We start from the raw sequence: 23,210 nt of genomic DNA on the forward strand, positions 1-23,210 counted from the left end.
ACAGTTGCTTCTACAGCTCTGGACACTGACGCACACCAATCTAGCCATCTAGGCAGCAGTTCCCAGGTCCGCGCTATAAGGAGAAATTGCAGCAACTGGGGACTACTCTCCCTCTAGCAATTTATGTACATTCCCCTGCTGGGCTGCACACACATAGCTAGAGACTATGCCTGCATGGAAGCTGCTTCTGCTCTTCCCACTTCAGTCCTCTCCTGGTTCTGGGAGACAGTGGTGCAGGGGAGAGTGGGGAAGCACCCAGCCCTTAACTGCACTGGCCTGCCTCTTCCTCCAGCTCTGAAGCTTCCCGTGCCTCTGAAGCTCCTCCTTCCTCCTGGCTGGTACAGGTCCCCACAGACCACTGCCCCAATGCACCCCCATAAATGGCTCAGGACTGCAATACCTCAAGAACCGCCTCTCCTCATATGAATGGCCCTAGACCCTGTGATCATCATCCGAGGCCCATCTTCATGTACCTCCTCCACGAGAGGTCCAGAGGATGACAACATGAGAACAGGCCTTTTTCTGGTGGCTCCCTGTTTGTGGAATGCTCTCCCCAGGGAGTCTCGCCTGCTGCCTTCATTATATACACAAAAACATTTCTCTGTATCCAGGCCTTTGGCTGATTAAACAATTTATGGCTTTTAAAATGTGTTTGTGGGAGCAGGGCGGGGGGGGGGGGTTATTGGTTTGGTTTTTTTATGTACTTTGTGTTTTCATTTTGTATTTTTATGTGGTAAACTGCCCCGTGATCTTTGGTGAGAAGGTTGTATACAAATAATGTTAAGAAGCAGCTGCAGTGATTTGGAGCTCAGTAGAGGCAAGTCAGAAAACAGGGTGGACTCGCCAATATTTCAGAGAAGGAAATATTTCTGCAGAGAAAGTCACCTTCACTCACAAACAGAAATCCCCATGGACTTAGTTATAGCATTCTTGACACCATCCATCTGGAATGATTTGTGCTCACGAAATAGCCAAACGTTCAGCTTCCAAAGAAATATTTTGCTCTTCAAAACATTTATGTGTACATAATAAAACCATTCCTCTCAGCGAATTGCAAGCACATTGCAGTGGTTTGCTCCAGGAATTTACAGTAGCATTTTAACTGCAGCTGCACCTGAGACATGTCAAAGAGCCAAACTAGTCTTGCAGAACAGTCACATGCATCTTAAACACCTTAGTCAAGTTCACCTACAAAGCACTGGTGGGAAACTCTACTCATCACACCAGAGGCAAGTAATCTGCCACCCTCAAGATGTTGCCAGACCACAACTCCCATCATCCCTGACCACTGGGCCATTCTGCCTGGGGCTGATGGGAGTTGGAGCCCAACAACATCCAAAGGGCTACAGGTTCCGCACTCCTCCTTTCTACCAAAAGAGTTCATGGAGAGTGGAACAAAATCAGCCTCTTTCCTGTCTTACCTCCCCATCCCATCTAGCTTTTAAGTGTTCCGCAGCCCCAAGGCTGAGATACTGGAAGCAAACTGTGATGGAGATTGCTGGAAACCATAGAGTGGAGAGAGGGAAGCAGTCTTCCTTCTTCCCTGTGCTCTCCCTTTTCTTTAAAGAGTAGACCCTACCTATTTTATATGTGAATGGGGCAAGCATCTGTTTAACGTGCTGGCCTCAATTGTACCACCTTCATACTGTTGTTCCTTCCTCTGACCTACCGGTTTTGCAATTTCTGCTTCTTAGTCTGTACCTGCACCCCACATTATTGTTGCATCCTTTCCTTTCCTTTCCTTTCCTTTCCTTTCCTTTCCTTTCCTTTCCTTTCCTTTCCTTTCCTTTCCTTTCCTTTCCTTTCCTTTCCTTTCCTGCTGTTGTTTACAGGGAGATCTACCCTCACCAACCTATCTGCTGAAATCAGGTTTGCACAGGTTGCAGGGGCTGGAGTATGCAAGAAAGAAGCTCTAGGCTGGTCACCTCTGTTAGGGATGGGGAAGATGCAGGGGCCACACTGAGGACCTCTGAAAACCTGACATAGATCTTATTAGCATGGCCCAATGCATAGTAGACCCATTCCAAGATTTATCACAGTAATGGAGGCCAGATCCAGAAATATTTTAATCTCCTGACTAGTCAACAGTGAAAAGTCCCTTTCCAGGCATAACCCACATACAATCTTACCCTTCTTCGCCTTCACATTTCAGCTTCATTTTGAACACAGCCATTGTACTGTAACTTTAAAATCTATTTTTTTCTGCCACCTTGAGGCAAATTGTTGAAGAGAGAATTAATTCATTTTACTTTTAGTTATTCTCTTTCTGTCTTTGCCTTCCTCTGTTTTGGTGGGCTCTTCTTGCCTTTGGATTTGGAAGCAAACTGACCTCTGCAGTTTACTTAAACCTTTTCAGAAACGTTCTGCAGGAATTACAAACTTCCCCCCTTTTTATTTGCTTGTTCCCATTTGCTACTTAATCAGTACAAACTCTCCCCTTCCCTCTTTCTCATCTTATATTTTTTAGGTTGCAGCCCTTTATCACCTACCCGGGAGTAAGCTCTATTGGACTCAGTAGGGCTTACTTTTGAGTTTACATATATGGGCTTGTAATGTACGCCAATTTCTTTCCATTCTCTTTTATTGATAAATACGTGTATTTGTCAGCTTTTTAAAAAACCCTCATACGCTTATAATTGTGATCCTTCTCTTTCGTTTACCTATATTTTCTGTTTCTGTTTCTCCTGCACTTTTGTTCCATTCTGTTTCTTTTCCTTCAGGTTCAGTTATTTATTTATTTTAATGGCCCACTTTTGCCTCAGAGCTGCCTCACAAAAAGCTAAATATATTCCAAGAACTAAGAGCTGAAGCCTGGCTACACCTTGAACTGAGCGCTGAAGATCAAGGTTTTATGCCATGCCTGCTCTTCAGTCAGAATTGCACTTTTCTGGATTTTTGGGTCACCAGAGACTTACTTGAGCAGCCTTTCTCCTCAGAGGTGGAAGATTAAAGTTTAGAAAACAAAGGTGACCTGAATATATTTGTTTTATGGTTGATGCTGTCAAATACTAGATCACATTTCCGATGCCAGTATGTAAAAAGATGGCAAAAAAAGCATGAGGTGGGAAGAGCCTTTTCCCCACCCATACATTTAAAAAAATCAAATCTCCTATGACTGCTTTCATGAGACCGGGAGGGCAAAGGTCAAGCACACAGGTGACCAGCCTCACACATGGATTCTGTTCACATCCTCAAGTATATGAAAAGTATCTATATAAACAGAACAGGCAAGTGTCAAGGGGCATCTCCAACATTATGCAACTTACATAGCGGCTGCACTTGAAATGTGTTTTTCAGATTTATCTAACACACACACACACACACACACACACACGAACACACAATGCAAAAGTCAGCAGTTCATTGGCAAGAGTTCCAAGACTTTCAAGGTTTGGATATTTTGTTATTTCAGAGATGTTAATTACATAAAGTCTTGTATTGAACAAACATGTCACAGCTGTCTTCAGGAAGCACTTGGCAAAAAAGCCACACAGTTTAAAATGTGAATGGGAAACGATGATTATACCTTGTGCATTGAAATCACTGTGATAATTGCTCCTTATTTCTCATACTTAAGGTTTTAAACTAAGGAAACGTCGCATTACAAATGAACCTACGGGAGGCACTGGCAACTGTCCTCATCTGCTTGAAGCCATCCCATGTGAAGAACCTTCTTGCTTTGATTGGAGGATAGTACGACTGGAAGACTGCATTCCAGACAATGAGAAGGAGTGTGGGCCTGGTACTCAGGTGCCACAGGTAGTCTGCATCAACAGTGATGGTAGGCTGATCTGCCCACTTTCTGGGGTTTCTCATTCATTTATTCTGGGGAGTTGGTGATTCACGGGGGGGGGGGGGGTGTGAGGAGGGGGGGAGAAAAAACCCCAGTCCTCTTGAGTTCCTATGATGTGCACTAGGGTCCTGCATGTACAGCAATGGAAATTTTATTTTTATTTTGGCTCTAGCAGCCAACTGTTCTCCCTCCAAATTGCAAGCGCCGGCCCATCATTGTGGCATCCTCCAGAAGTTGTTCTACAACAAAATCTAGAGGTCACCATGTTAGCTATCCCTAGAATAGACATGCTGTCTGCTGTTTTTGTCTGTCTGTTTGTTTGTTTGTTTTTAAACGCAGATAGTGTTGAATGGAAGAAGAGAGAATTGTTTGAAGAAAATGGGAGATAAAAACAACCTGCTGCACACATGGAATTCTGCATTGTGGTTGTAGTGTTCTGATTAAACAGTGGCTATAGATTCGAAGCAAAATTTACTATACATATTCCAGTAATGGATATAGATCTTGTGCTATCAGAAAGTAAAGACTGGGCTCAGATAAGTCCAAATCACAATCAGTTTGTGCGTTGCCAACATTCCTTTACATGTGCCAAATTTATGCTGATGGAACGGCAGTGTGAATGAGGGGTGGATGTGTGTAATTGTTGACAGGATGGTAGGGAGTTATCAGAAATGTGATGTGAACTCCCATGCTCATTCGCTATCTGAGTTGCCATTTTTTATCATGCATTTTGACAGGCTAATTTTCACCAGTGTGAAGTGTCAAATGTTTTCAGTATTTCTTTAGAAGATGGAGGTGGAAATAGAATTGGTAAAAAAGGAAAGGATAAGAATTTGCTTGGTAGATTGACTCAAATTTTCATTTCATTTTTTTTTAGTTGAATAGAATTCAACTGGAAATTAATGTTTCCCTCTTTATCCAAATGCAGATGATTAATACTAATTTCTGAGCTATTGTTCCTTTGGCAGGTTAATAATATCTTAAGAAACAAAGTGTGAGGGCATGAGTACATTTTTATTTTTAAACTACTACATGGGGCTGCCATTGAAATTGATGGTGCTGGGTTGCACTACTCTCCTTCCTTTCATCATAGGAGTAGGTTTGGTTTGGCAGTAACATGTGGTTCAGCCCTTTGAAGTCGGTTTCACGGGTCCTGTTGCGGAACAATTCCATGGGCAAAGGAAATGCTATTGTATCATGGTTTGAAAGGGAAATAATTACATCATAATTGATTTTTCACAATAATTGCTGTATATGGCAACATGCATGTATAACATAATCATTGCTATATGGCAGGGGTGGCCAACTCCCAAGAGCCTGCGATCTACTCACAGAGTTTAAAACTGGCAGTGATCTTTGGGGGGTTCAAGTCAAAGTTGCTGAGCTTTTTTTTTAGGAAGGAGGAAGACCCATTTTGGGGGGAGGTTCAGGTCAAAGTTGTTGAATTTTTTCAGGGAGGAGGTAAAATGTTGAGCTTTTTTAGGGGAGCTTCTTTGGGGGGAGCCAATGATCTACCAGTGATCTACTGCAGACGTCCAGTGATCTACCGGTAGATCACGATCTACCTGTTGGACATACCTGCTATATGGCAATATGCATGAATGTCTTCTATTAAAAAGTTAATTTGAAGGAATAGAAAAAGTGGATGGGTGGAGAGATGCATATATGCTTAAGGCCTTTTTGCAGCCAGAAAACAACTCAAAAAAGGTGGGAGTTCCTGCACCTCTTTTTCTAGAAAAAAAGCACTGTATATACTTAGATTTGCACAGCTATTTTTGCATTTGCATCGACCAGGTGTAAAGGTAAGGAGTAGTTTTGTTAGGAATGCTATAGTGTGCTCCAAACTGTCAATAAAATGTTACAAAAAAAAAGACAGTGCAAGTTGTACGGCAGAGCCAGAGTCTTGTAAATGCTTCAGACAGATTGAAGCGAGAGGTCACCTGGTATGCGTTTAGCCGTTACACCAAATGTTATTTTGTAATTAAATTGGGCAAGGGGAATTGGAGTTGATTACTTGTGCACACAGAGCTGTATCTAGTCTTGCACAGTGACTCCAGATTTTGCTTTATAATTGAGTTGGGGCTCAACTGGGAAAACTAAGAATTAGAGAGTAAGCTTTATTTTCATGTAGCTAGCTAAGCGCATCATATGTCCTTTGCCTAACAACCCTTATTCTCCAAGGTGAGTTTTATTTGTATGCTGCGTTTCCACAGTTCAAACCATGCTCACAGCAGCTTGCAAAATGAAAGAAAATACGTAACTACAACATAGTGAAAGTAGCCATAAACAATAAATAGCATATTTAAAAATACAAAAACAAACCGAACAATTTTCACACAAACCACGAGATCAAAAATAAAGATACAGACCCCCCACTCCCACCAACAGTAACTGCCTACTCCAACAACAGCCCCCGAACATCCCAGCCCAAGAGTCTGTTCAGCAGCCTCAGCTATTGTAGCTGGAGTGGGGCTCTCCAGGGTCTCTGGCAGAGGCAAGGCTTTCCCATACCTTTCTACCTAATCCTTTTAACTTTTGGATCTTTAACTTTTGCCCCTTCCCCATATGGCCATGCACATCAGAGTGTGGCATACCTTTGCACATGCAATAACATCAAATACGGCGAGAAAACACTTCCACAGTGTGGGACCTACACATAATAAACATGCAGTTTGCTATACAGCATATACTCTTTGGGCAGTGTTCAAAAATGTTGAAGCGCAAGGACTAGCACTGTGCAACGGAAGTCACCATCTTCTCTCCCCTACACGCCCCCTAGATCTTTTCTGGGGTCTCCCTCAACTCTCTGGAGCAGATAGGGCAGGGGAATCAGAGAGGCAAGCAGGGAGAGGAGAAGGAGGGGAAGTTTTGTTGCGCAAAGTGAAAGCCTTGCACTAGTCACGCAGTGGTGTCCAAACTATTTTCAAAGAGGGCCAGATTTGATGAAAAGAAGGGCTGTGGGAGCCGACCAAAGGACCAACCAAAGTTGTTGACCTTTTTTAGGATTGCTGTTGTTAAGCTTTTTTTGTTGAGCTTTTTAAAGGATTGAACTACTACATGGGCCGGATTAAATCAATTAGGCCCCTGAAACGGACTTTGGACATGCCTGGGGGAGTACTTTTGTTAGATACCATTTGGTTTTCTGGCAGCGCCAGGCTTGTTGTAGTACATCATTTGTAGGGAAATGTCCACACAAATACTAGTGAAGAGTTGGCGAGAAGTCTGCACTCTGATGAACATCCACATTGGGCAGGAATGGAGATATCTTCCTAATTGTACAGCCACATTACTGCTCGACGAGGTGATGGCTATAGCTGTCAAATGCTGTGTGTCTCAAACAACACTCACAGGCATGCCAACCCTTTAAGTCATAGCTTGTCTTGAGATTTCTCGGGGTTGCTTAATGGCAAAGCTCAAATCAAATTACACAGTCCCGAGCTTTCATTATAAATGAGGCCATTGTTAGCCGTTGAGATTTCCAAGGGAAGGATGATGCAGCTGATGAGGAGGCTATTAGGGCATTGCCTTTCTGCATGAAAGTGAGCTAACTGCCTTTCTTTTTCTCAACCTGCTGCATAGACTGTCTTCTGTATCATCTAAAACCTTTAGGGAACCCTGCATTTCTGTGCATGGTTCAATGTAAAAAACAACAACCGGGCATTTGAGAAGTTTGGTGGAGCTGGAGCTGCGAGAAAGGAAAAGACATTGCAGAACCGTCTGCCATGATTGTGTTGGTGTGTCATGGTTGACACCTCCATCCTGCTTCTCTGACAAACTGTAGGATGACCAAAAGAAGGAGTTCAGTAGATAGGGCAACAGCACTCAGGACTGTAGGCTCCTAGTTCTCTCCCAGCCACCTTCTGACATGAGTCATTTTTAGGAAAAGTTTGAGGCAGGGCAGTAGCCGAATGTTATAGCACATGCTCCGTATGCAGAAGGTCCCAGGTTCAATCTCTGGTGCCTCCAGGTAGGATGGGAAGTGTTTCCCCTCTGAAATGCTAGAGCAGGGGTCAGCAAACTTTTTCAGCAGGGGGCCGGTCCACTGTCCCTCAGACCTTGTGCGGGGCCGGACTATATTTTGAAAAAAAAATATGAACAGATTCCTATGCCCCACAAATAACCCAGAGATGCATTTTAAATAAAAGCGCACATTCTACTCATGTAAAAACACCAAGCAGGCCCCACAAATAACCCAGAGATGCATTTTAAATAAAAGGACACATCTACTCATGTAAAAACATGCTGATTCCCGGACCTTCCACGGGCCGGATTGAGAAGGTGATTGGGCCGCATCTGGCCCCCGGGCCTTAGTTTGGGGACCCCTTCACTAGAGAGTGATTGCTAGTCTGTGTGCACAGGACTGAGCTAGAAGGACCAAGGGTCTGACACGGTATGAGAGGCAGCTTCCTGCATTCCTAAGTTTTGCTTGCTTTATCTGGTAATTTTAGGAGTGCTTTGATGGAAATCTTTGCATACCTGAGAACGTGCTTGCTGCAGGGTGCAGTGCCTCACAAGTGAAGCAGTCTTTAAGTTAAAGAAGGGAATGTTCTTAGTGAAAATGGCACTATTCATTGACAAAGTACAGCTAGGAAGTCTCCTCTTTGAAACCCTGGAGAGCCACTGCCTGCGCTGTTTTGAGCAATGGCCTCTGTATAGGTCATGCTCCTGTATAGAAGTGGCAGAGGTTGGGGAGTTGCGCCTCCAAGCCCTTGCACAGTTTATAACTTCCCTTCTCTAACAACCATCTCTAGTGGTTTCAGATGACAGCCAGTGCGAAGGCTGGGGCTATGTGCAAACCGTCTGCTTGGACGTTCATTAAATACTTCGCATAATTGTCCCTTGCGGCACTGCACAGCACCTAGCAGCTGTGAAAGAGCAAAGGGAGACAGGTACAACAAGATGCACGTTTTAAGTTCTCAGTTTGTGTGAAGGTAAGGGATCTTGGCTTAAGACTCCTTCATCTCAGGTGGTTCCTCTTCAGCTCTAACTTCCCACGGCTAGTTACACATAACAACTGAACTCCAATTTAAACAGCCAGAGTTTAAAACCTAAACCTGAAATAACACATGATCAAAGACGCATAAGTACTTGAAGTGTCCGTGCATTTCTTAGCCTCCTTTCCCGCCCCAGGGTGCTTTGCTACACACTGTAAGAAGCCAGTGTGTTTTACATCTCGGGGGGGAATGGGGTGCTGCTGTACGGTAAACTTCATTGCTTTATTATCAACTAAGCCCATAAAGCAGATCAGTATCTCCTTTTTCCTGCTCTCTGCATCATTTAATGTGTTTGAAATATAATTAGCTGGGATATTATGTTTAAACCTGAGGTCTCTTATTTTACAATTAGGCTCAAATAGCAGTGTCTGTGGGGGTGTTGTGTATAATTAGGGATGAGCATGTCTATTCAATTTGTTGTAAAGAGAGGAGCCATTACAGCCATTCAGACAATACCGGGATAATAGATTTATCCTCCAGCGTTTCTGCCGGAGGCTTGTGATTGTCATTGCCTTTCCACAGTGCATGGCAGTAATCAGAATTTTAATTCAAGCTGGAGGGGGGAGACCTGACAGTTAGTACCCTAAGTTGTCATTGTCTAGAATATAATATACTCCTGTGCATTTTATTATTGTTGCTATTATAAAAGAAAAAGCAGAACTTCTCTCCTCTTTGCTGACAAGGAAGTGCTGGGGATTTCTTTTTTTAACTTGACTTCTCAGCCTTTAAATTTAGAGCAGCTGCAGCAGTTAAAAAGAAGAACAAAAAGCAATCCTCCCCCTGCAAAATTAGATCAACGCCGATCATAATTCCTATCGCATGGATTAGTTGGCTGAAGGTCTCAGGTGATGGGTAAAGACTTTTCCATGCTGCAGATTAACCTTTTGTGAACGGCAAAGGTACAACAAATGTAAAACGTGCATACAGAGATTAAGCAGCATTATTGTAGGGGTTCCTTTTTTTGCCCTGAAATGTTTTAGGTATTTCATTTTGAAATGGCTTAATGGCAGTGAAAAGGGGCCATCTTGACTGCTGTGATAAGTGTAGTGCCTCTGTATCTGCTCTGCTCAGAAACAGTATAGAAACTGCAACCTTTCCTCACCTGCCATACACATTTCTCTGACTGGAATAATGCAGTGAAAGATTCTGTACTAACATTGCTGAGGAAGACATAAATGTAGTAATCTAGGAAAAGAATAGTTGCTTATCCTCATTCCCTACCTCACAAGATGGGGATACCAGGACCATCATATAGTATAGTACAGGGGTCAGCAACATTTTCAGCCCACTGGTCCACCGTCCCTCAGAGCATGTGGTGGGCTGGGGTATATATATTTTTTTTTGGGGGGGGGAAATGAATGAATTCCTATGCCCCACAAATAACCCACAGATGCATTTTAAATAAGAGAATAAGAGGACACATTCTACTCATGTAAAAACACACTGATTCTCAGACCATCCATGGGCCGGATTGAGAAGGCGATTGGGCCGCATCTGGCCCACGGGCCTTAGGTTACCTACCCCTGGTATAGTACAACAGCGGCCATTTATATTGCTGCAGGGTTCATAGCGCAACTTCTCCCACCACATTATTATTATTATTATTATTATTATTATTATTATTATTATTATTGAGATGGCACCAAAATCCATAATGACCTGGTTCAGTACGCAAATTTTTCCAGCTGACAATGTTTGGCTGTATCATAAGTCAAGCTCCATTCTCCCTAGAAGTTGTTCTCTGGGTCAGACTAGCTTTATGCAGATGTTGAACTATGTGAAATCAGTGTATATAGGTGAGAGACAGAAATTCCCTCCCTCAGCCTTTGCACATTCCATGAACATCCTTCACAGATCCCCTAAACACACAAACTGTAGGCACATATGCTGAGCTGCCTGGTCAAGAAGACTTGCTTTTATCAAGTCATGTGTACTGGTTGTATCATTCGCAGCAGGGACGGGCAACTTGTAGCCCTCCAGATGTTGTTGGATTCCAACTCATATCAGCCCCAGCCATCATGGCCAAGGATGACTGGGACTCCAATATCTGGAGGGCCACAGGTTCCCCACCCTTTATGTGGCACTTTTGCAGACGTTACAGTGAATGAGGACCTTCTTATCCATCTCCTGTCCCTTCAACCTCCACTTCATGCAGCCAGATAGGGGGAATAGGGGAAGGAAAGTAGCTCAGTGGTAGGAACACATGGCTTTGTATGTAGGAGTCCACAGGTTCAATCCCTGCAATCGCTAAGTAGGATGGGAAAGTTTCATGGAAAGCTACTGTGAAATGAGTAGACAATATTGCTCTAGATGGACTTCATGTTCCTTGCTGCTGAGATCCTGCTCCCCTTCCCCTATTTGTGTTGTCTATATGGCTTCTAAACCTCTATCTAGGGTTTCAAGTTAAATGAGATTTTGCACATGCTTAGTCAGTGTTCAGCAGTCCAGGCGTCCAAAGCTAATTGCTTTAGAGGCAAGTACACAGAAAGTTTTGATCCAGTTCTCTGTGGAACTCTCACTGGTTGCTCTGCATTGAATGATGAAGCAGCCATCCATTTGGCTATTATCACTTCTACTGGCATCAATTATCTCACTTAAAATATTTTTATAAGCATAGAAAATAATACAAAATGCTTAAATTATATATCTGTTTAAGTATGTGGAGAGGTATGCATACATTTCCCTAACTGTGATTGTTGTCCCCTCTCCAGATCCAAATCCCATTCCCTTGTTCCTCTGTATGGTTTGCTTGTTTCTCCATGGGGCAGTTAGTTTTCCAAGTGACGCTCTGCTATAGCTGCAGATGCAATGGATTCTGTGGACTATATGATAAGGTGCACATGCATCAAGTGCACATCGTTACAACATTACAAGCGACAGAACTACTGTACAAAAGATTACCTGTTTCTGAATGTTTACTGAGAAAGCTTGTGAATATCAAACTGGTTGCTAATCAACCCTGTGGGAGTTTGCCCACTGCTATTTTAAACAGGACAGACAGAAACCAAGAATGGGAAAGCAGCGATGTGGGAGGAAGGCAGTGCAAGACTGTCAAAAGCAATTTGACTATACCCATGACCTGTCTTCTTTGATGGCCCTTTTGCCTAACGTAGATGATTTTCTTAAATGGTATTAAGCCTTGGAATAACTCTGCTGATGGATGAATGATATTTTAAAAATCCATCTTATTAGCCTATTATTTTCTTTGTAGCCTGTCATGTTCATTTCCTTCACTCAGCTCTTACTCGCTTATTGACCTTTCTTTAATCTAGACCACAATTTTTGTTAAGTTCTTATTAGTGTGAAATCATTCTTTACCTGCTATGAAATATCTAAATCCTCAAGAGAACATCAGCTTCCTCAGCAGCTAGTTTAAAGACCTGATGTATGTGATTTCAGTAGAATGAACTTCCAACTGTTGGGCAGCTCAAGATCCAAGGACTTCAGAATCTAAGACATAGTTCAACATCTTAACTGTAAGGGTAAAGGTAAAGGGACCCCTGACCATTAGGTCCGGTCGCAGACAACTCTGGGGTTGCGGCGCTCATCTCTCTTTACTGGCCGAGGGGGCCGGTGTACAGCTTCTGGGTCATGCTGGCAACATGACTAAGCCACTTCTGGTGAACCAGAGCAGCGCACGGAAACGCCGTTATCTTAACTGTAGAAACAGTCAAAGCACCAGGAAGAGATTATCTGTTTTATAAATTAATGCAAACAAGACAGGAGTTATAGGAAAGCTGTTCAATAATGCGTACAAACTGTTTTCAGCTGAGCTGTTCATGAAACATAGCCCCCCCCTAACCATTTTGTTTCATTACAATGGCTAACTTTGTTGAAACTGCTAGAATTTTTTTTTAAATTTAACTTTAATAAGTAGGTTGTTTCATGGTGAAACAGAGTTTAGGTCCGCAAAACCTAAAAGTTGATGCAATTAAAGAAGGCAGCATACAGACAGGACATGATGGAATTATTTTGATCTATTATTCATGCTCATGGCTTGCTGGTTAGTTTTCGTGCCTGAGCTGGATTGCATCCACATCGTATTTGTTGGTAGAAATGAGCCAATGTAGCAGAGATAGGGAACCAGCTGTTGTTGGACCCCAACTCCCATCAGCCGCAGCCAGCATGGTCAGTGGGCAGAGATGGTGGCAGTTGTAGCCCAACAACATCTGGATGGCCCTGGGTTCTTTATCCCTGCAATATAGTATCACAAACAGTAGTTAGAAACACACTAGAAATCTACAGTTAATAAAATATTCTAGATTTGCACCTTCAGCATTTTATATTCCCCTTGCTCTGCTTTATTTAAATTTGGCCTATCGGTCGGATAGATTGATCTGTTTTGGTCCCATGACTCAGATTGATTTTACTCCCCTGCCTGTCTTCAAACTTAGTTCCCCCCCCTCCCACTTCTCATTTTTACCAAAACGACACTTGATTGACTCAAGCAATGGGAGCAGCTTGCTATGCTTGACTATGATCGATACGCTGGTGTTCACTGGTCCTTATCATTCCCAGTATGACTGAATTAACAAATGAACCCTGAAAATGTTTCAAGTAGCTGTCAAATTGCACAGGAGAAGCCCACTGATATTGAACGCAAAGTGCTGTGCTGTTTCAGTGCACACCACCTGTGTCAGAAAACAGTGACCATGGCACCATGCTATTTGTGTGAATTAAGAACTTAAACAATGCCGATAACAGCCAAATCAGCAGTTTCTTTCTCTCCAACAGTTTCTGCTTCTTTCAGTGCTAGATTTTGGCTGCTGAAAATATGTTACTAAATAACATATGGTGATTTTAGGATGCTAATTTTTTTAAAAAAATTGAATAAAATAAATCTAATAACCATGTTAATGGCATTGGGCTTAATGGACAATTGGTTTGCCATGGTATTAAGCACTGTTTAGTCCTAATTTTTATTTTTTATTTTAAATCTATCTTTGATCAGGCAGGGAAATTAACTCTTCTCGCTGTGTTCCAAAGACCAGTTGCACAAGCTTGCCTTCCTCTTGCGCAAGGCTGGTTTCAACCCTTCCTGTTAACTGATGTTGCTCTCTAATCATGGAAGCGCAGGCCTGCATCATCCTCTTCCAGAGGCTTTGAGGGCCTAATGGAGGGGAGGCTGAGCTACTTACAAAGAAAATGTCCTGGCCATGTTACATAGTGCTCTAGGCAATTTAGATTCCGATTGCAGCATTTCACAAAGAAGAAGTTAGTAGTTCTACTCCATTGTTCCCTTTCCTCGAACTTCTCCAGCAGAAAATTCAAAGTTGAAAGAGATCATATTATCAGGGGAGGGGGAAAAAAACAAGTTATCACAGCTTGAATGCCTGAGGATATTAGATTTTAAAATATATTTTCTGAGGTAACACGGTTATGGAAAGTGTTTGTTTCACACACTTGCTTAATATATCTTCTGTATATAGCTGGCAGATGGTGCAGTATTTTACAACTAAAAATACTTATTTTTTAGATTGGGAAATGCTATTTCATTGCCTCTTTATTTTTTTTATCCCTGTTTGTTAAATTTAGACAGTGTCTACATGAGCATAAGCCTGATTGATGGTTGTAATATAAATGGAGATACATATGATTTCCCATTAAGATACCTGAGAGTGGATTTGAGAATATATTAATATTGCATCCCAAATGCATACCCATTATCTTAGAATGATACTGTGTGTCACAGCATAACCACATGGATCTGTTTGCGTGTGTGTGTGATTTTGCTCATTTTAAAAAAGTAAATGAAAACCAAAGCTTTTTCAAATTCACAAAACAATGCATAATGCATACAGTATTCTTAATATTTCTGGAATCAGTACACCATATAGAATGAAAAATGTATTTAACAACACCGAAATCTGTTTAACAAAGCAACAAACAAGACCTGCTGGACAGTGAATGAGCAGGTTTATTTAGCTCTCCTGGATACTGCCATGTACCCAAGTAGGAAACAGAACTCAAACCCTTATAACTATATGAATTGAATTGAAAATGAATGGGGAGGGGGAATGGCTTTTGTTGCAGCCTAGGTAAAGGAAGCAAGCCCTGGCATTGCTGAAGGGAATCATTGGCAACAAAGGTACTGAGGCCAGTTAAGAATGGACCAGTCTGCATAGTGGAGGCACCAGTTGTCGGGATAACCAGTCGCTGGAGAAGCCTGCTCCCACTGGTTATGAGGGTTCTTGAAGGTCGTGAGGAGTTTTAGGAATAGTTGAAGGGCTGAAGAAGATAGCGATAGGCAGCAAGGAAAGCAAAAGGAGTGGCCGAAGAAGCAGAAGGAGGCCAAAATAAATCAGACTGCAGTCTCAACGTGAAGTGCACTCACTGAATGTGAGCGAGCTCTCCGTCGCCTCAAACTGAGGCAGGGGCTATTTATTGAGAAATTATACAGCGTCACCAACTCAGCACCAACCAATTACAACTTAGCAATAACGAGCCCTTCCGGGTGGGAAAACAGCCTTGCAGCTGTTAGCAAGAGGCTTCATGGTGCGCTTTTGGGAGCGCGGAGGGATCCCGGCTCTAACTCCGGCCGGATCTTCTTCTCGGATCAGTGCAGCGGCTATCGCGCGCGGGAGAAACTAAAACGTATTCCCACAACCAGTGAATAATAATAGCTGATAATGCCATTGGCCCACCTTGGACATTGTTCAACACCATTCAAGTGCAGTCGCCCTTCAGTAAGAACAGAGCTTCCTCCCTACCACTCAGTGGCACTCTTTGGACAGACTTGTAATGTACATGGATTTCCCACATTTCCTTTCGTTCACTGGGCAAGAAGCAGTACACAAAATAATCACTTACAGTAAAGGGAATATGCCACTCCTGAACAGCCTTTAAATCCCCATCTCTGTCGGTGGAAGGAACTGTGGAATTTCAACAAGCCCTTATTAAGCACTTGTTGTTCCTGGCCATGATTCATGTGTATGGCAGTGAGACATAGGAAAGCAATTATCCCGCTTGCTTGTGAACACTGCTTCTTCAAGCTTATAGATCTCTTAGGGATGGAATATATTACGGCTTATAATTATCTTTTTCCTCCTTATAGGCTATTATCCTGGGCACAGTATTTCAAGCAGTAGGGGATATTTCCTCATATCATCACTGTTGTGCTTGATTCTGTATACAGAATTATCCCGATTCTGCAAATATATTTTGAGCCTATAATTGCCTGATTGGGGGCATTTGCTATGTTGGTTAAGTCTGTCAACACGTGGCAGACATGGGTCAGAAATCCTTATCTAATTTTAGCTTTCTGGCCTTTAGGGGACACTCACAGCCCCTTCATACTTCATGGTGTGCATTGCGAGGTACCATTATACATGTAGCAAACATATAATGTTTGCTCTCTTCCTCAGGTAGGATGTCCTGAAGTCTGCAATTCTGTAATTGTGACAAGAAGTGAACTTTAAACAAAACCTAGTTACACGGTTTTATTTTTTCCTTGCGGCATGCAAACAATTTGTCATTCAAAGCCAAGCACAATCCCTGTTAAATATTCAAAATTAATGCTTCACAGTGAACATAAATACAATCATTGTTTTTAATTAATGTTATTGAAAACAGCAGTGTTTGTGGAAAATTAATGCATCAGTGTGCTGAAAATGTTTTCTTTTCTGAAATCAGTCAGTGTAAGGAGGTCCAAACAAAATGTCACATGTGACTGATTTTAGCATAGAGACATTTATTATATTTAAACAACTAGGGGGGAGATATCCCAACCCCACCAGCAGATGTAAGAAGAAACCCATGAATATTTGCCTTAATTGAAATCAGAGCTATTTTTACTTAGGCTTCTTAAAAGGAAATGACTTAAGAATATTAAGTATCAACTAATTAAGACTCTTAATTAAATGCAGATGCTGCTTAACAAGTAATTGACTTAGAGAATATGAATAGGAAATCAGTAACTCATTAAGTGCACACAAGTACAACTAACAGAGCCATGTAATCTTGTCATGGCTTGATTGCAAAAAGTACCACAATTAAGTTATGATTCCATATATCTGTTAAAAACAAAGAATGGTTGCTTCGTGTATTACATTTTTAGGTAACTATTTCAAGTATTGTACATGCAAACATGTTCAAATGTGACAACTCAACTTATAGTCAAGGAAACATGTGATAGTTTGAACAGGTTTTGTAAAGCATACTGTCCAGAACTTTGAATTTTTTTGGCTTGTTTTAGTTCATCCATTCTGAAATGCCTAAACTCTGCTATCTTTCCACTTTTAGAATAACCTTATAAAATATTCAACGACAGAATGGTTATGCTATTATAACTCAATTTCCAAAATGCTTCTGTAGTTGAGATACTCATCACCCCGATGAAAAAGTATCATTTCTGCCTATAGTTGCAACAAAACATTTCCAAGTTTTTTTTTACAAAATTTATAAAGTTCTTGGTATTCCCAGCAAAAGCCAGCCTTTCTAGAAATCATTCATTGGCCTTGATGGTACAGTTAAGCACTTTGCTATTGTCCTATGAGAAGAGTTACCTAGATCATTGGCTATCAGCTTTCAACAGCAGTAAATTGGTCTGCTTTGTATTAAAAAGATGGTCATTACTGCTTCACACAAATGAGATGTAAATATTTCAGTAATTTCATAGAAATTGACATCATGTTTTACATGAAGCTGTGTAAACCTTGGCAGCTACAACCCTCAACTCAAGGGGCCTTCTGGGAGTCAGTGTACTCAGAGTTTGCTACACTCCATCAATCACTTATGGGCCCTAGAGCATGGCTTGAAGGCATCTGTAAACAGAAGTAGCATTGCGGTTTTCTTGGAAAGCAAAGGACAGTGATAAACTAGTTTAGTTTTCCCACCTGTGCTTTTTTTACCCTGCAAAATGCACATGTCAGCCATACCCACAGTTCGGAGATTTTATGTTGTAGCTCAACTCCTTTACATTAACATAAGTAGAAAACATAATGGGTTTTTAAAGATAGTGGGCTGTGGGCTGGTTCCAGACTATGTTAGTCATTCGGTAGTCCCACTGAAATCTATGAGACAAGCTAGTCATGGCTATCTCAAGTCCCATTGTTTCTATGAGACTACAGTGTGTCTAACTGAGGCTGCAGTCCTCACCCTATTTATCTGTGAATAAGCCCCACTGAATAGCATTATAACATTTTCTTTCTTTCTTTCTTTCTTTCTTTCTTTCTTTCTCCCTCGCTCCCTCCCTTCCTTCCCATTGAATATTAATGTAGAATGGTATTATTCTACAAAAACCAATTCTAAGCTATGTCAGAATGTTGATAAAACAGCAGGGCTTTGGTATACAGGTACTGTAGCTGCTAACCTACCACCAAATGTTGAGCTCAAGACTTAATAGCTTCTGCCCCTTAACCCATTTCTACCTTTGCCATTTCAAAGGACAGTTGTATTAAATGCAGCTGTACTGATGTGTGTGTGTGTGTGTGTGAGATTGATTTTCCACTCTTCACTATTGCCTCGATTAAATGGATTTCTATTTATTTTCTGTTACATAAAAATGATATATTGATGTTTTAGGCTCTATAGTGATTTGATTCTGTATGTTACAGTGAAGTCGGTTGTTTATTTTCTTCTGCAAACCAAATATTATTGTCAGTTCTTTGACCAGCAACCCAAACTTTGTCAGGGGTTGGGCTGTTGTCCTTAATATATTTTTAAGGAGAATGTTTTCTTGAGAGAGCCAGTGTGGTGTAGTGGTTAAGAGCGGTAGACTCGTAATCTGGTGAACCGGGTTCGCGTCTCTGCTCCTCCACATGCAACTGCTGGGTGACCTTGGGCTAGTCACACTTCTCTGAAGTCTCTCAGCCCCACTCACCTCAAAGAGTGTTTGTTGTGGGGGAGGAAGGGAAAGGAGAATGTGAGCCGCTTTGAGACTCCTTCGGGTAGTGAAAAGCGGGATATCAAATCCAAACTCTTCTTCTCGATTGGCTTTTATGCAGTGGATCTGATGATCTTCAAATGCGTAGTGCATTTGCCTCTTTTAGAAGGACAGAGGTATTTCTTAGTGAGTTGCTTTTTCTTTTCTTTTGCCTTGTCATGATTATCTGGTTCTGTGATTATTTCAGCTGCAACACTAAACACGCTTATTAGGGAGTAAGCCCTTTTGAACACAGTGAAACTTACTGCGCAACCCTAATCAATTCTGCTCAGAAGTAAATTCGGTTGAATGCAGTGGGGCTTACTCCCAGAAAAGTGGGGTAAGGATTACATTGACCTGGAAATGCCTCGCTCCAGTCAGGTCTGCTGCCAATCCATTTAAGCCAGTTGTGCTCGGAGGTAGCAACGCAGTCAACACAATATACCATTAGCAGCTATTCTTTTATAATTTTTGAAGCTTCCTTCCACTGGTCTGATCCCTGGGCAGTAGTGAATTTCTTCTCATCACTTTCATGGTTATCCTGTGCTACCTGATGCCCAAGTTAAGGATAAATGGCAAATCCCTTGCTTGGGGAGCACATAGCAGGGCTTGTTAGAGACAAAAGAAGGAAGAAGATAAGGTTTCAGTTCAGTGTTATGGCTGAAAAACATGGATCCAAACAAAACACGGAAACATAAACTCTCTCTCTCTCTCTCACACACACACACACACACACAGAGAGAGAGAGAGAGACAGAGAGAGAGAGAGAGAGACAGAGAGAGTCATTGCATCCCATTATGTGTTACCATATTATGATGAAAATAAAATATGATTCTATTGATAGTAGCTAGTTTCTGTTGGGATTTCTGCCAATTGATGTGATTGGAATTACTTTCCCAGCAAAAGGCTGATTGGTTCCTGGTAGCATGCTACGCTGTGAGATAAATTGTGGGGCCCACAAAGGTTAAGCTGTTCATAAAATCATTAGTGAAATCTTAGAAACAATTTGATCTAAACAGCATAAACCCCCAAAGAGATGAAGTAACTGTTATAAAGCATTGCCTCATTCCATATCGTTGCCTCCAGTCAAATAAGACGTGCATATGAGTAGTCTGGGTTTTAATACATCACTCCAATATGCATTTAGTGACTATATTTTTTTGCCTTTAGGCAATTTTGATTTATTTTTTAAAAAAGAGACTTCGATTATGTGCCATCATATTTTTAGTACACCAATCAAACTCTTGCCCTTTGAGGAAAGATATGGGGGAATTTGCAAGCATAGGCATGAATTCCCTGTGCCTAAAACATCTCTCACTTTTTATTTATATCTATGCCAGCTACTAATATTTCTCACAGTCAAAGCAAAATACCTGCCCTCTTCCAACTTGTGTTCCAGAAGTGGGTTTTTCTTTTCTTTTCTTTTCTTTTGTTTTCATTTTTTGATGTAATAAAATTAAGGCCCGAGGTTTGGAAGAAAGTAAATATGACAGTTAACATGATTTGTTCATCAGCTTCCATGGGCCCCAGAACATTCCTCTGACAAATAAATAAGCAATTATTTATCAATATTGACAGCTGTCTTGAATGTGATAGCTGAATATTGTATTTTTTTTAAAAAAAATCAAATGTTTTGTTGTACCGTGGCCTTATATTTTATTGAACATCATTGAATATCGCTGAGACTAGCTGTTATGGTGGAATGATTGACCTGATGAACTGATTGCAACATAATGAACTCTCTCTTTCAGTTTTTGTTGACACTACACGTACTCCAGAGAAGTCTCAAAGGATGAACCATACATAATGCCATTGAATTTTTTCACCTATATAACCTGATATTCTGCTGCTCACAAAATAAGGACAGTTTGCACAGAGATTCTAGGTCTTCATGATAAAGTGGGACCAAATATTTTATCTTTTTTTGATGTTAGAGTTTTAAAATGTTCTCCCCAAAAGCCTTTTGCTGTCCTAGCCAGAGGTCGACTCTTAAAAGACTTGTGGGAATAGCACTTTGCCAGTGATTCCCCTGGGATCCCATCTTAAGAGGTTTTTGCCAGTACAGTGGTACCTCAGGTTAAGAACTTAATTCGTTCTGGAGGTCTGTTCTTAACCCGAAACTGTTCTTAACCTCAAGTACCACTTTAGCTAATGGGGCCTTCCGCTGCTGCTGCACCACTGCCGCACAATTTCTGTTCTCATCCTGAAGCAAAGTTCTTAACCCGAGGTACTATTTCTGGGTTAGCGGAGTCTGTAACCTGAAGTGTCTTGTCCTCAAATATTTGTCCTCAAATATTCTTGTCCTCAAATATTTCCAGTGCTCTTTGACCGGCTTTTCAGAGAAGAATGGAAAGAACGCTGTGCCTAATCCCCACCTTGCAAGATGTGCTTATCTTGGGCATTGTACACAGAAAACTGTCCTGCTAATCCCTGAATATTTATATCCCACACCTAGACAAATTGCCTGAAAGCATGGTTGATTTATTTCAGCAGAATTTTGGCTAAACCTACAGTTTATAAAAGCCACGGGGTCACAGCCAAAGTGTTAAGAGCTTCCCCATACCTGCTTTGTAGGACTAGGGAAATTTATAACCAGATTTGCCAGATTAGCTAATTGGTCCATAGTTTGCTTAATTTGTAGTTTCAGCCTTCTGCACACTCTAAAGTAAGGCTGCCAGTAGAACAAAAGAAAGTCTAAATTACTTAAAGCATAGGAAAAGGATGCTTTATGTTGCCAACTGTAATGTTTGTGATGCTAGGGGAGTTGTCAAATTAAGTACCTTGTGAGTCGCCTCAGTGACTTTCACGTAATTTATCATAATTTATATTGCAATCCTATGCATACACACTCACAAATAAGCACCGGGCATAGGATTGCCCTATAAGGAGCTGCTGTTGCTGCTGTCTCAATTGTATAGATACTAAGAATGAGGGAGAATTGGATTCATTTCCAGTGGCGGCTGGTACTTATTGGGACTGGTGGGGCAGAAGGCAGGAAGACAAACAGTAGGTGGAGCCTGAGTCAATGAGAGGCAAAGCGAACTAATTTTAGTTTCCCCCCTCTCCTCATGAACTTACCCATTTCTTACTTTCTGAAACAAGACGTGAAACAAATGCATCCTTTGAAATTCACAATTTTTTTAATTTTGCATTGCAGTTCTGCAGCCAAGTAAGGTGTACAACAGTGCATATACTAGGGCACAATGTGCCTAAAATGCATATCTTATTTTAAAAAGCATACAAAAATGTATTATATTAAGGAATATTGCTTTGCAAACATGTCCATGTTGGGCAAAATCGAATATAATATGTGTGTTAGGAGAAATCTGCAACAAAATGCTGGTGAATTTTCATGAGGACTATAGGAAAAATCACAAACTTGACCTAGAAATGTGGAGAACTGTATTTAAGTTTGGAAAAATGATAAATTGAGAGAAACTGAAATCGACAGAGTTATCCACTTCTAATAGTTACTATTCACAGTAAAATAATTCCTGTCCTGAAATGTGGTACTCTGTTTTAAAGAAGAGTGTATTTTTTCTGCAGTTGTTTTTTATTTCAGTTTCTTTGCTAACACTGAGTCTCATCCTTTCACAGTGCAAATGTGGACCTTTCTCTCATCACCACTTCAGCTCGGTCTTAAATTAATGAGGGCATTTTAAGATTTTAGCATATTCTTAATAGCATCAAGCCACGGAGACACAATCACTTTGTTAACTAATCAGATTACTTTATTTTTTTTACAAAACAACGAAATCTAATTTATTTGTAGGCCCATCTGGACTAAGACTGCTCAATTTAAGTTAAATTAGCAATGATAGACTGCTACTGGCCTTTTCTTTCCCAGGAGAAGAGGTTGATAGACAGCTGTGCAGAGATGCTATCTATCCAGTCCCCATCGTCTGCGAAGTTCCATGCCCAAAGGATTGTGTACTCAGCACGTGGTCTGGTTGGTCCTCCTGCTCACACACCTGCTCTGGCAAAACCACAGAAGGAAAACAGATGCGTGCCCGCTCCATTTTGGCATATGCAGGTGAAGGTAAGGTCACTCCTTTCAGCAGCCTTGGCATATTATTATGAATTCTTAGTTACCTTTTAATCATTTGCAGAAATAATGGGGCGATTAGAAGGAAAGTGCAGCTTTAACACATGGTCTTTAATATGATTCTGCACTACTGTTGGTATTTTAAAAATATTGCTCTGCATTTTCTAACTGTGTTTTACATTGTTAGTGTTTGTTTTACTGCATTTTGAGATAAGGTGGGTTTTTGTTTTGTTTTAGATAAGTTTCCTTTAAAATATCCTTTAAGCTCCCATTTTCAAATTAAATCGGACTATGGACTCTGATGCTTCATATGCACATGTGCAAGGTCTCAGAGTACTGTAAACAAATAAGATTGGAGTCTTTTATGTTGTTTGGGTGGTTGGCATGCAAATGACATCCCTGAATTAAGGTGTTCTGCACAGAGCTAAACGACATGCACAAGCAGTTTGTGGGTTCTGTTTCTAATTGATATAACAGATACACAAGTAGCTACTCTATTGCTGAGTTAATTGTAAG

At 41.2% G+C, this 23,210-nt stretch overlaps 1 protein-coding gene across 5 annotated transcripts in view; it reads left to right on the forward strand.

Annotated features, from left to right (window-relative positions):
• The window catches only part of THSD7A (thrombospondin type 1 domain containing 7A), a 226,894-nt gene that overhangs the window by 115,276 nt on the left and 88,408 nt on the right, over positions 1-23,210 (forward strand). For all 5 annotated transcript variants that reach the window (XM_033166291.1, XM_033166292.1, XM_033166288.1 and 2 more), the window contains 2 exons: positions 3,578-3,781; positions 22,497-22,688. In XM_033166291.1, coding sequence (XP_033022182.1) covers positions 3,578-3,781; positions 22,497-22,688 — 396 coding nt within the window. The remainder of the gene's footprint in view (positions 1-3,577; positions 3,782-22,496; positions 22,689-23,210) is intronic.

The sequence above is a fragment of the Lacerta agilis genome, chromosome 12, assembly GCF_009819535.1.
Source record: "Lacerta agilis isolate rLacAgi1 chromosome 12, rLacAgi1.pri, whole genome shotgun sequence".
In the NCBI taxonomy this organism is placed as follows: domain Eukaryota; kingdom Metazoa; phylum Chordata; class Lepidosauria; order Squamata; family Lacertidae; genus Lacerta; species Lacerta agilis.